Genomic DNA, 14,492 nt, shown 5'->3' on the forward strand with positions numbered 1-14,492 from the left:
TAAGATCAAGAGTCAGATGCCTAACCAACTGAGCCACCCAGTCAGTCCTCAATTTCCTTTTTAAGATGGGTTTTCTCTCTTTCTCTCAGCCATCCTTTAACATGTTTCTTATGTTAAGTGGAGATGTTTGATTTGGAATTTCCTTTGTTCGGGGAAGCTTTTTCATTCAGTGCATATTATAGTGACCATTAGGTAAATTATTCTGTGATCCCTAAATTTAAAACTTGCTCTTAAAATTTTGAGGTTATGGATGGAAATAAATGTTTGATTTACTTTTTTACCTATAGGTACCACTTAATGCACAAGTTTATGAACTTTTAACTGTCTTCATGGATTGGATTTCAGATCATCACCTTAGTAAAATAAAAAGTGAAGAATCTGGAATGGATGGTGAAAAGCCGCTACTCAAATTTGCTTCTCAGAGAAATGATATTCAGGAGAAGTGTGTAAAGGTTTGTTTTTTGGTTTGATATATATGATTCATGAAGATTACTACTAGAAAGCCTGATGTATGTGTTATAAGAGGAAAAAATATTGAAAGTCTTTTTTGGTAGAAAATTGACCATACCAATAGTTCTAAAAAGATTCATTCCAGACTTAATTAAAATTAATTCATACTTTTATTTGAAATTTCTTTTTAAAAATAGAGACTAGAAGTTAAGAACTTAACTCTAAAAATAGCAACAATAATTTTATACTAGTTAGGCAGATGATCAGTGATAGAATTCCTGAACACACATTATTTTAAGACTCAAATTCCACTAAAATAATTTTGTTTTGTTTTTTGTCATGAAGGGATGGAAAGTATTTGCAAAGGGCTTCTCATTAACAAAAGGAAGTAACCCTTTTCTTAAGTTACAGACATTAATTTGGATATTGGTACTCATGATTTCTAGTTAGTGTATGTGGTCATTAGAGGTTGACAATTATATTCTGCAAGAAATATATTAAAACTTCTAAGAGTAGACATCTAACATTTGGTTTAATGTTTTCAGAAATAATTTTGTAATTGCTAAATATTGGTCAGGGTTCCATTTTAGAAAATTATTTCCAGTTTCCACACTTACCTAAAATGTTTCTTCTAAATGCATTTTCTGCTTGGCAGAATAATGGCCTTCAAGGTGTTCATATCCTCATCCCTGTATCTTATGTTCTGTGGCAGAAGTGAGTACAGCTGCTAATCAGCTGACCTTCCACTAGAGATTGACCAGAATGGTCTGGGTAGGCCCAGTAACCTGTGAGCTTTTAACCAGACAAAAGAGCAAAAAAGCAGGTCAGAGACTCAGCCCATGCTTGCTGGCTTTGAAGATGGAGTAAAAAGACCATAAGCCAAGTAATGCTTCTATAAATTATTTGGTTTTAGTTATATTTAAGTCTTTTCTTCATTTCTTCAGCTGCTTAACCAACTGAGCCACCCAGGTGTCCCTGCTGTTGGTATTTTGATTGGGATTGTGTTGAATGTTTAGACATTTTAACAATATTTAATTCCAACAGTAAGTGAGCACAGAATATCTTTCCATTTGTTTGTGTCATCTTCAGTTTCTTTCATCGTTGTTTTATAGTTTTCAGAGTACAGGTCTTTAGCGCCTTGGTTAAGTTTATTCCTAGGTATTTTATTCCTTTTGGTGCAGTTGTAAATGGGATTGTTTTCTTAATCTCTCCTACCACTTCTTCATTATTAGTTTATAGAAATGCAACCAATTTCTGTATATTAATTTTTTATCCTGCAACTTTACTGAATTCATTTATCAGTTATAATAGGTTTTGAAGGAACTTCAGTGACAGTTTAACTTCTTCCTGATCAATGTGGATGCCTTTTTTTTTTCTGATTTATTAACATATAATGTATTATTTGTTTCAGGGGTACAGGTCTGTGATTCATCAATCTTACACAATTCACAGTGCTCACCATAGCACATACCCTCCCCGATGTCTGTCACCCAACTACCCTAGCCCTCCTACCCCCCTCCCTCCAGCAACCCTCAGTTTGTTTCCTGAGATTAAGAGTGTCTTCTGATTTGTCTCCCACTCTGGTTTCATCTTGTTTCATTTTCCCCTCTCCTATGACCCTCTGCCTTGTTTCTCAAATTCTACATATCAGTTAGATCATATGATAATTGTCTTTCTTTGATTGACTTACTTTGTTTAGCATAATACCCTCTAGTAACATCCATGTCATTGCACATGGCAAGATTTCTTTTTTTGGTGACTGCATAGTATTCCACTGTGTGTACGTGTGTGTGCATAGTTCTAGTTTCAAAACATTGTATACACACACACACACACACAGACACACACCCCACATCTGCTTTTATCCATTTGCCTGTTGATGAACATCTAGGCTCTTCCCATAGTTTGGCTATTGTGGACATTGCTGCTATAAACATTCAGGTGCAGGTGCCCCTTCAGATCACTACATTTGTATCTTAGGAGTAAATACCCACTAGTGCAACTGCTGGGTCGAAGGGTAGCTCTATTTCCAACTTTTTGAGGAACCTCCATACTGTTTTCCAGAGTGGCTGCGCCAGCTTGCATTCCCATCAACAGTGTAGGAGGGTTCCCCTTTCTCTGCATCCTCGCCAACACCTGTCGTTTCCTGACTTGTTAATTTTAGCCATCCTGACTGGTGTGAGGTGATATCTCATTATTATTTTGACTTGTATTTCCCTGATTCCAAGTGATGTCGAGCCCTTTTTCATGTGTCTGTTGGCCATTTGGATGTCTTTTTTGGAGAAATGTCTGTTCATGTCTTCTACCCGTTTCTGGACTGGTTCTTTGGGTGTTTGAGTTTGATAATTCTAATATTTGTTCTTTGGGTGTTGAGTTTGAGCAGTTCTTTCTAGATTTTGGATACTAGCCCTTTATCTGATATGTCATTTGCAGATATCTTCTCCCATTCTGTCAGTTGTCTTTTGGTTTTGTTGACTTTTTCCTTTTGCTGTGCAAAACCTTTTAATCTTGATGAAGTCACAACAGTTTATTTTGTCTTTGCTTTCCGTTGGCGATATGTCTAGGAAGAAGTTGCTGTGGCTGACATTGATGAGGTTGCTGCCTGTGTCATCCTCTAGGATTTTAATGGATTCCTGTCTCACATTTTGGTCTTTCATCCATTTGACTTTGTATTTGCATGTAGGGTAAGAAAGTGGTTTAGTTTAATTCCTCTGCATGTGGCTGTCCATTTTTCACAACACCATTTGTTGAAGAGACTGTCTTTTTTCCATTGGACATTCTTTCCTGTTTTGTCGAAGATTAGTTGACCGTAGGGTTGAGGGTACATTTCTGGGCTCTCTATTCTGTTCCATTGATCTATGTGTCTGTTTTTGTGCCAGAACCATACTGTCATGATGATTACAGCTTTGTAATAAAGCAGTTTTGGGGTGGAGTCTTTTGGGTTTTCCACTAAAGTTTCATATCATCTGCAAAGAGTGATAGTTTGACTTCTTTGCTGATTCAGAGGCCTTTTATTCTTTTTTGTTGTCTGATTGCTGAGGCTAGGACTTCTAGCACTATGTCGAATAGCAGTGGTGACACTGGACATCCCTGCTGTGTTTCTGACCTGAGGGGGGAAGCTCTCAGTTTTTCCCCATTGAGAATAATATTGGTGGTGGGCATTTTGTGGATAGCGTTTATGATACTGAGGTGTGTAACCTCTGTCTCTACACTGTGAAGAGTTTTGATCAAAAAAGGATGCTGTACTTTGTCAAATGCTTTTTCTGCATCTACTGAGAGGATTGTATGGTTCTTGTTTTTTCTTTTATTAATGTATTGTATCACATTGATTGATTTGTGGATATTGAAACAGCCTTGCAGCTCAGGGATAAATCCCACTTGGTCATGGTGATAATCCTTTTAATGTACTATTGGATCCAACTGGCTAGAATTTTGGTGAGAATTTTGTCATCCATGTTCATTGGGGATATTGGTCTGTAATTCTCCTTTTTGATGGGGTCTTGTCTGGTTTTGGGATCAAGGTAATGCTGGCCTCACGAAATGAGTTTGGAAGTTTTCCTTCCATTTCTGTTTTTTGGAACAGTTTCAGGAGAATAGGTATTAATTCTTTAAATGTTGGGTAGAATTCCCTTGGGAAGCCATCTGGCCCTGGGCTCTTGTTTGTTGGGAGATATTAATGACTGCTTCAATTTCCTTGCTGGTTATGGGTCTGTTCAGGTTTTTTCTTTCTTCCTGGTTCAGTTTTGATAGTTTGTATGTCTCTAGGAATGCATTCATTTCTTCCACATCAATTTCTTTCACATTCCACGCCGTATTTGGTGGCGTATAGCTGCTCATGCTATGTTCTTATAATTGTGTGTATTTCTTTGGTGTTGGTTGTGATCTCTCCTCTTTCATTCATGATTTTATTAATTTGGGTGCTTTCTCTTTTCTTTTTCATAAGTCTGGCCTGGGGTTTATCAATCTTAATAATTCTTTCAAAGAACCAATTCCTAATTTCATTGATTTGTTCTACTGTTCTTTTGGTTTCTATTTCATTGATTTCTTCTCTGATCTTTACTATTTCTCTTATTCTGCTGGGGTTAGGCTTTCTTTGCTCTTCTTTCTCCAGTTCCTTTAGGTGCAGGGTTAGGTTGTGTACTTGAGACCTTTCTTATTTCTTAAGAAAGTCTCATATTGCTATATACTTTCCTCTCAGGACCACCTTTGCTTCATCCCATAGATTTTGAACAGTCATGTTTTCATTTTCATTTGTTTCCATGAATTTTTTTTAATTTTTTTAATTCTTCTTTAATTTCCTGGTTAATCCAATCATTCTTTAGTAGGATGCTCTTTAGCCTCCAGGTGTTTGAGTTCTTTCCCACTTTCCTCTTGTGATTTCAAAGTTTTGTTTCAAAGTTAGTTTCAAAGCATTGTGGTCTGAAAATATGCAGGGAATGATCTCAGTCTTTTGGTACTGGTTGAAGCCTGATTTGTGAACCAGGATGTGATCTATTCTGGAGAAGGTTCCATGTGCCCTAAAGAAGCATGTGTATTCTGTTGCTTTGGGATGGAATGTTCTGACTATATCTGTGATGTCCATCTGGTCCAGTGTGTCATTTAAAGCCTTATTTCCTTGGTGATCTTTTGCTTAGATTGTCCATTTCAGTGAAGGGGGGGTGTTAAAGTCCCCTACTATCATTATATTATTGTTCATGTGTTCCTTTGATTTTGTTATTATTTGGTTTATATTGGCTTCTCCCATGTTAGGAGCATAAATATTTAAAATTGTTAGATCTTCTTGCTGGATAGACCCTTTAGGTACAATATAGTGTCCTTCCTCATGTCTTATTATAGTCTTTGGCTTCAAATCTAATTTATCTGATATAATGATTACTACCCCAGCTTTCTTTTGATGTCCATTAGCATGGTAAATTGTTTTTCACCCCCTCACTTTAAATCTGGAAATGTCTTGGGGTCTAAAATGAGTCTCTTGCAGACAGTGTTTATCGATAGGTCTTTTGTTGTTGTTGTTGTTGTTGTTGTTGTTTTTAATCCAATCTGATACCCTGTGTCATTTGATTGGGGCATTTAGCCCATTTACATTCAGGGTGACTATTGAAAGATATGAATTTAGTGGCATTGTATTGCCTGTAAGGTGACTGTTACTGTATATTGTCTCTGTTCCTTTCTGGTCTGTTACTTTTAGGCTCTTTCTTTGCTTAGAGGACCCCTTTTAATATTTCCTTTAGCTAGATTGGCCAAGTGAAGAGAGGCCAATCCAATATTACTAAAATTGGGAATAAAAGTGATTATATTATCAGCCTATAGATAGGTTTATAAGGAAATACTACGAATAATTATAGACTAATAAAATAGATAAGTAACAAATTCCTAGAGAGACAGAAACTATCAAAAATGACTCAAGAAGAAACAGGAAAGTTAAATTGATCTGTAACAAGTAAGGAGATTAAATGAATCAAAAGCCTACCTTCAAAGAAAAGGCCGCCTTTTCTTTGGTGAAATTGCTTCACTGGTGAATTCTACCAGACATTTTAAAAATTAATAAGAATTCTTCATGAACTTTTCTCAAAAACAGAGAAGGGTCCCACACTTACCAATTCATTTTATGAGGCCAGCATTACCATGATAACAAAACCAAACAAATATATCACAGGAACACTAGAAACCAATCTCTCTTGGTTGCTGACCCAAAAATCCTCAATCCAATATAAGTAAATGGAATCCAGCCACATAAAAAAGAATTATATACCATAACTGAGTATATTTTATCCCAGGAATGTAAGGTTGACTTAACCTTTAGAAATCAGCTCGTAATACATGATATCAGTAGAATAAAGACAAAAGTCACATGATTTTCTCAGTAGATACAGAAAAATATTTGACAATCCAACATACCTTTATGATAAAAGCAGTGAAATGCTAGAGTTAAAAGGGAACTTCCTTAACCTGGAAAAGCATATCTACAGAACCTCCACAGCTAACATTATACTTATTGAAGAAAAACTGTATGCTTTCTCTCTAAAATTAGGAACAAGAGAATACTTACTCTTACCTCTTCTATTCAACATTGTACTGGAGGTTGTAGCCAGGGCGGTTAGTTAAGAAAATGAAATAAAGACACCCAGAGTAGAAAGAAAGTAAAACTATTTGCAGATGATATGATCTCATTTATATAAAAACCTAAGAAATTCACTAAAAAACTACTAAAACTAATACACAAATTAAGGTTAAAGGATACAAGTTCACTATTCAAAAAATCAATTGTGTATTTATACACTAGCAATGAACAATTTGAAAATGAATTTAAGAAAACAATTCATTTTCAGTGACACCAAAAAGAATAAAATATTTAGGAATCAGGTTTTCAAAAGAAGTGTAAAACTCATGCTCTGAAAACTGTGAAATATTGCTGAAAAATTAAAAAGATCTAATTAAGATCGAATGACATCCTTATTCATGGTTTGGAATACTTAGTATACTAATACTTCCTAACCTGATCTACATATTCAGTGCAACTTTTATAAAATCCCAGCTGGCTTCTTGGCAGAAATTAATAACCTCTCCTGAAATTCATATGGAAATGCCAGAGATCTAGAATATCCAAAAGAAGGTTGAGAAAGGACAGAGTTGGAGGACTCACTGATTTTAAGGACTTCCTGATTGTAAGTTTTCCTGCAAAGATACAGTAATGAATAGAATGTAATGTTGGCATTAGTATAGACATATATAGATCAAGGGGCTAGAATTGAGAATCCAGAAATGAACCCTCACAGTGCATCCAAGGTCTACACATGAGAGGTAAAAAGTACAAAACTCTTTGGCAAAAACATATAAGTAAATTGTGCCATTGGATTTGGTGGTGTTTTCTTAAATATGACAAAAGCACAAGGAACCAAAGAAAGAAGATAAATTGAGTTTTATCAAAATTTAAAACTTAACTGATTAAAAAATGGGTAAAAGACCTGGATAGACATTTTTTAAAAAGATTTATTTTAGAGAGAGCACATGCACACTGCGGAGTGGGGAGGGGCAGAGGGAAAGAGAATCTTAAACTCCCACTGAGCATGGAGCCTCATGCGGGGCTTGATCGCATGACCCTGAGATCATGACTTGAGCCGAAATCAGGAGTTGGTGCTCAACTGACTGACCCACCCAGGTGCCCCATGAATAGAAATTTTTTCTAAAGAAGATACCTACATAGCCAATAGGTATATGAAAAAATCAGTATCATAGATAATCTGAGAAGTACAGATCAAAACAAAACTACAGTGAGATCTCACCTCACACCTCAGAGGTCTTAAGTATTCTTACCACCCCCGCCAAAGGGGGAAAAAAAGTAACTGTGGATATGTTAATTAGCTTGGTTGTGGTAGTCATTTCACAGTGCATGCCTATACTAAGATATCACATTATACACCTTAGATATATTCAGTTTGTCAGTCATTTTAGTAATGGGGGATGTGGAAATAACATGTGAGAAAACATGGAATTGGGAAAAGAGCAGTGTATTTTAATTGTTTACAAAAGGTCTGGATGGCTGGAGTACCAGGTGTGAACAGAGAAGTGGGCAGAGAGAAGAAAGCAGGGTTGAAGCATGGTGATCTTTGAGGGCCTTGCCAGCCAGTTTGACTTCTACATCTCTGCAGCCCTAGCCCCTTATAGTGCCTTGATAAAAACACATTTCCAATAAATGCTGACTGTTTTTGAGACCAAATAGAAGACAGACAAACCTTTATTGTTGAGAAAATTCTAACTAATAAAAAAAATCTGAGACAACACTTTTTTTTAATGTTTGTGCTTCAGAGGATACCATCATGGAAGTCAAAAGACAACCCTGCTGATGAAGGAAATATTTTTCAAATCCCATATCTAATAAGGGGCTTCCATCTGAAATATTTTTTAAAAAGCCTTATAACTCAGTGATAAAAAGAAAGCCCAATTAAAAATGCACTATGGATCTGATTAGACATTTCTCTAAAAATCATATACAAATGGTCAATTAGCACATGAAATTATGTTCAACATTACTAATTTGGGAAATGCAAATCAAAACCACATTGATATATCCTACCCACTAGTATGGCTAAGATTAAAAAAGAATAATTTAACTGTAGCCAAAATGTGAATGAAGAAATTGAAACTCATACACTGCTGGTGAAAATGTAAAACTGTGTAGTGCATTTGGAAAATGGTCTGGCATTTCCTGAAAAGATTTAACATTGATTTACTATATAAGTCAGCAGTTACACTCCTAGGTAGGAGAAATGAAGGCATGTTTGCACAGAGAAATTTATACATGAATGTTCATAGCAGCATGATTCATAATAGCCAAAAAGTGGAAACAACCCAAATGTCCATCAGTGGACAAATGGATAAATAAGACAAGACGGTCTGTATATACAGTGGAGTAGCATTTGGTGGTAAAAAGGAATGATATATTTGATGCATACTACAGCATGAATGAACTTTGAAGATATTGGCAGTGAAAGAAGTAAGTCACAGAGACCACATATTGTATGATTACATTTATACGAAAAATCCAGAAAAGGTAAACGTATTTAGGAAGGCAGATTAGTGGTTGCCTCAGGCTGGAATAGTTGGGGAAAATATTGAGGTGACTGCTAATGTTAGGGGTTTGGGAGAGTAGGTGATAAAAATGTTCTAAAACTAACTGTGATGATGATTTAACAATTGTGTGAATATACTAAAAATCACTTAATTGTACACTTTAAATAGGGGAAGTTTATGGTGTGTGAATTATAAAATTATTAACAGTAAATTCACCACAACAAAAACAAACTATAACCATCCCTTTGTGGTTCTCTTAGTCTTAATGTCTCCTAAGTGTCTTTAAACTTGGGATACTTCACTTCCTCCACCATCCTTCTTGCCTCCCCCTTTGTTTACAGATAACTTGTCGGAGAGTCAAGCTCAGTTGAGTATCTCACATTCTTAATTTTTTTGCATGCTTCCTTTTAGTGTTACGTAACCTGTATGACAAAGTTCTCACTCTCCTTCTCCTCCTCCTTCCTTCTTCCTTCTTTCTTCTTCTTCTTCCCCCTCTTCCCTCCTCCCAGCTAGGTACTTGAACTCACAATCCCAAGATCAAGGGCCATGTGCTCTACTGACTGAGCCAGGCAGGCACCCTAAATCACTTTGATTCAGTTTTAAAGATTTTTATTTATTTGGTAGGGAGAGCGCCTGCACGCAAGCAGGGGGAGCAGGAGGAAGAGGGAGAAGCAGGCTCCCTGCTGACCAGGGAGCCCAACTCAGGGCTTGATTCCAAGACCCTGGGATCATGACCTGAGCTGGAGGGAGGCAGACGCTTAACTGAACCACCCAGGTGCCCTCTTCCCCAGTTTGAAATCTCATATTAAAATATAGGGTGAGTGGGATTAAGTATATAATGTTTTACTGGAGTTATGGCCTTAAGAGAGATTAAGTAGTTGCTACATTCTATTCACCCACAAAAGTACAGGTTAGACATTTTTCAACTTGAGGTATCTAATTTTTCAATTTTGCTTGAAATTTCATTCCAGAAAATGATAAGTAGTAGGAAACCAGTGAAGACCTTTAAGGAGAAAATAGCATCAGGTTTATGCTTTAAAAGGATCCTGTTGGCTGCTACATGGAAATAGGTTTGAAGGTGCCAGAGCAGATGCTGAACATTTAGAAAACTCCTAAGTAGTTTGGGTGAAAGAAGGTAGTAATTTTTGTTAGAATTGTGGTTATGGAATCAGGAGTAGACTGTTGAGGTAAAATAGATGAGACTTTGTAATGGATCTGGTATATAAATTGTTGTGTCCAGTTTGGCTCCCAGGTTTCTAACTGTTGTAAAACTGGGTGAATGTAAGTAGCATTCACTTAAAATAAATGCTGGAGTAGATCTGGGTTTGAGCCTCCTTCATCTGATAAATTCTGGACAAGCTCAGTTTGTGATACCAAAATGGATGTGTCTGTTAGGTTTTGATATAAGGGACCAGAGCTCAGGGAAGAGAGATATAAAGAGATATGTAAAGGGATGCATAAAGATATGTAAATATGGGAATCAGTCTGTATGAGTTAATACTAAATTTGAAGAATCCCAACATTTTATGACCAGGCGAGTGACAGTGAGCCAACCATAGAGACAGATAGTGACTAGAGACGTAGAAGGAAAAGTAGGAGAAATTGGTGTCAGAGAAGCCAGTATTTCTAAAGGAAGAAGTGGTCAGAAGTCCCTAGATTGTACTATGAAAGGTCAGATACATCCTTCCAAACTCGTGTGTTTATTTCCATACCTATTGATCAAATTACATATGATTTTGTATCCTAGCTTTTATTGTTTTTGCTTAATTTATCATTAATATTTTTCTTGTTCACGATCTTTAGTTCCCTGAGTGGATATATACATGACTTAACCATTTCCTTATTGCTAGGTAATTAAGTTACCTCTGCATTTTTGTTTTTGCAAAGAATGTGACTTAAAGTATTTTTGTACTTGTGCTTTTGGAGGGGTGTATTTTAGGTGTTTTTCTTAGGCTAATATACCAGAAGTAGTAGTATTCCATCAAAGGCTTAGAATATCTTTATGGTCTTAAAATCTTTTAGCAAAATGATATACTTTTGAGGTGGTGTTTTTTCATAGACATGTTTTTTAAACAGTTGATTATATTTCCAATTGACTTTAATTATTATGATATTTGTGCAAGACAGACATATTAAGAGTAAAGTATTACCTCAATTCCTAAATTTTTATTATTAATATCTTTATTTTTTATTCATTGTAGACAGCGCAAGTGCACCCACCTTTGTGAGCAGGGGTAAGGGTGGGGAGGAGGGGCAGTGTGAGAGGAAGAGAGAATCTCAAGCAGACTTCAAGCTGAAGGCAGAGCTCTCAGAGTGTTTTTAAAAAACGTTCTTTCATATATCTTTCAATATAAATTCATACAGATATTTTATATAAATGGGATCTGATTACATTTGCCCTTTGGTAACCTTTTATCACCTAAATACAGATTCTCTTACCATTTTTATGGTTATATATGTATTATAAATTTATTTGTCCATTTGAAGTCCAGGGAATGTCTATACAGCTTCATTCCCTTAAAATCTTTGATGGCTAATGTGCTGGGTTAAAGGATGTACATATTTAAAATTTCAAATATATACTTCTGTATTGTGTTGCATTTGGTTTCAAAGTGAGGATTTTTATTACAGAACTTTTTTCTTTTGAAGAAAGAAATTTGGGGGCAATTGTGGTAATTGACTTTCACCATCTAACATTACTGTGCATTTATAACTTCTGCCATTTTATCTTTAGCTTTTGCCTGTGATGACAGAGCAGCTACAGTGGATGCCTTTTGTGAATACCAAACTTCATGAACCTTTTGTAAAATTTATATATTGGTCTCTAAGACAGCTAGATGCGGGAACACAGGTAATTGATTAATAGTAGTCTATCTTTTTTTTTTTCTTTTTAAGATTTTATTTATTTATTTGACAGACAAGAGATCACAAGTAGGCAGAGAGGCAGGCAGAGAGAGAGGAGGAAGCAGGCTCCTGCAGAGCAGAGAGCCTGATGCAGGGCTCAATCCCAGGACCCTGGGATCATGACCTGAGCCGAAGACAGAGGCTTTAACCCACTGAGCCACTCAGGCACCCCTAATAGTAGTCTATCTTTTAGTATTAATACTGAATAGTATTGTCTTGATCTTGTTCTTTTACAGGTTTATTTTCCTTTGTTCTGTTTATATTTCAGGATTTTCTGCCTTTGCTTTATTCACTACTTTCTCCTTTTATAAATATTATTTCTCAGAGCCCTAGGTTTGATTTAATATACAACATTGTTTTTTGAGTTTCAAAATTGTAAAATAAGTATCACTCTATTTGGTCATTGTTAAAACCACTGCCCCCCCCCTTATTTTACTTATGAATTTCCATATTTTACTGAAGGTAGTAGAAATTAAAGATTTCTTATTTTAATGCCAGTAAATGTATACTTAGTAACTTGGACAATGATTTACAATAGCCTAATCAAAGCAGAAAAATTATTCCAGCATCTTATAAAATGAACCATGCACGTTACCTATTCATGTAAGGTTCGGCCAATTTAAATTTAATGTCATGAGTATGTAATCGTTTGTGCTTTGGGCTGTAATAGTTTTATAAAATTTTATTTCCCTAGTTAAATCCTGTTACAGCTTTCATTTACTTAACTGAGAGAAACAGATTTATGCTTAGGTAGTGTAATCTTGGTCCTGTGGAATTCAGAAAGCACACAGCTAAATCTCTTAGTATAGTACTGATGATTAGTATTAATTGAGTAATGTGATCATTATGTAGCGTGATGGTTAAAGTTAAGGAAAAATATCTTTTTTTTTTTAAAGATTTTATTTATTTATTTGACAGACAGAGATCACAAGTAGACAGAGAGGCAGGCAGAGAGAGAGAGGGGGAAGCAGGCTCCCTGCTGAGCAGAGAGCCCGATGCAGGACTCGATCCCAGGACCCTGAGATCATGACCTGAGCCGAAGGCAGCGGCTTAACCCACTGAGCCACCCAGGTGCCCCAGGAAAAATATCTTTCTTTAGGTGTTGTCCCAAATATTTTGTCTCTGTGGTGCACAAGTAAGCACGTGAGCACGTATGCATACATGTGCATGTGCTCTCCGCCAAATATCATTTTGTATTTTTTGGTCTTAATACGTGTCTCATTAAACAAAGTCATATGGATTATCAGATCTTGTAATGTTGCTGTCTTCTTTTTACAATTTAATTTTGCTATTTGTGTTATTGTTTCTGAAAATGGTTGGCTTACTTTCAGCCACAAAAGGCTAGGTTCAGAAACTGAGTGAAATTTTCTTTTATCCTCCTTCCAAATACTCTTTTCATTTTCCTTTAGAAAATTTATCATTTATTTTTACCTGTAAAAGTATATCTGCATCCTACTCTGTATTCTGTATTCTGTACTGCCAGCCTACATCTACGTTTCTAGTGAAAAGCAGCATTCTTGCCACTGTCCCGTTTGTTTATTTAGCATTTATTTATGGATTTCTAATATTTTAATTTTAGTAATTGTCTGATTGTATGTACTGTTTAAAACTAAGCTTTTTATTTTGAGATAATTTTAGATTCACTTGTAGTATTAAGAACTAATACAGAGAAATCACTTGTCTCCCTAACCCACTTTACCCCCAGTGGTAACCTCTTATAAAACTAGTACAATATCACAACCATAATATTAATATAATCAAAATAACAACAGTTCAATCACCAGATTCCTCATGTTGCTTTTTTTTGTGTATACAGACTTTCATTTTTTAGAGCAAATTTAGATTCACAACAAAATTGAACACAGAGATTTCCCATATACTCTCTGACCCCACATATTTACTGACTTCCACACTTCAGCTTCTTCCACCAGAATTTGGTACAAATTGCTATAATTTGTTACAATTGATGAACCTACATTGATCTGTCATTTCACTCCAAGTCCATAGTTTACATACCTTAGGATTCACTCTTGGTGTTTTATATTCTTTGAATTTTGACAAAAATGTAATGGTGTATAACCACCAAATATAATATAATGCAGAATAATTTGTTATTAATAATAGTTTGCCCTAAAAATCCTCTGTGCCTGCCTAGTCACACTTCCCTCCTAACTTCTGTAAACTACTAATCCTTTTACTCTTTGTCTTTTACATAATGTGATAGCTTTTCCTTTTACGAGTATCATATAGCTTAGAGTTACGCAATATATAACCTTTTCAGATTGGCTTCTTTCACTTAACAATATGCATTTAAGATTCCTCCATGTCTTTTCATGGTTTGATAGCTCATTTCTTTTCAGTGCTGAATAATATTCCATCATCTAGATGTACCACAGTTTATCTATCCATTCACCTATTGAAGGACATCTTGATTGCTTCCAAGTTTTGGCAAGTATGAATAAAGATGCTGTAAACATTCATGTGTAGGTTTTTGTATGGACATTAGTTTTTTATCCTTTGGGTAAATACCAAGGAGCACAACTATTAGATAGATACAGTAAGATATG

At 35.6% G+C, this 14,492-nt stretch overlaps 1 protein-coding gene across 7 annotated transcripts in view; it reads left to right on the forward strand.

Annotated features, from left to right (window-relative positions):
• CCDC138 (coiled-coil domain containing 138) overlaps positions 1-14,492 on the forward strand; it is a 121,006-nt gene that overhangs the window by 36,867 nt on the left and 69,647 nt on the right. For 5 of the 7 annotated variants that reach the window (XM_047746182.1, XM_047746183.1, XM_047746186.1 and 2 more), the window contains exons 10-11: positions 288-452; positions 11,756-11,872. In XM_047746182.1, the coding sequence (XP_047602138.1) occupies positions 288-452; positions 11,756-11,872 (282 nt within the window). The remainder of the gene's footprint in view (positions 1-287; positions 453-11,755; positions 11,873-14,492) is intronic. The other 2 variants (XM_047746184.1, XM_047746185.1) reach the window with 1 other exon arrangement.

The sequence above is a fragment of the Lutra lutra genome, chromosome 9 (assembly GCF_902655055.1).
Source record: "Lutra lutra chromosome 9, mLutLut1.2, whole genome shotgun sequence".
Taxonomy (NCBI): domain Eukaryota; kingdom Metazoa; phylum Chordata; class Mammalia; order Carnivora; family Mustelidae; genus Lutra; species Lutra lutra.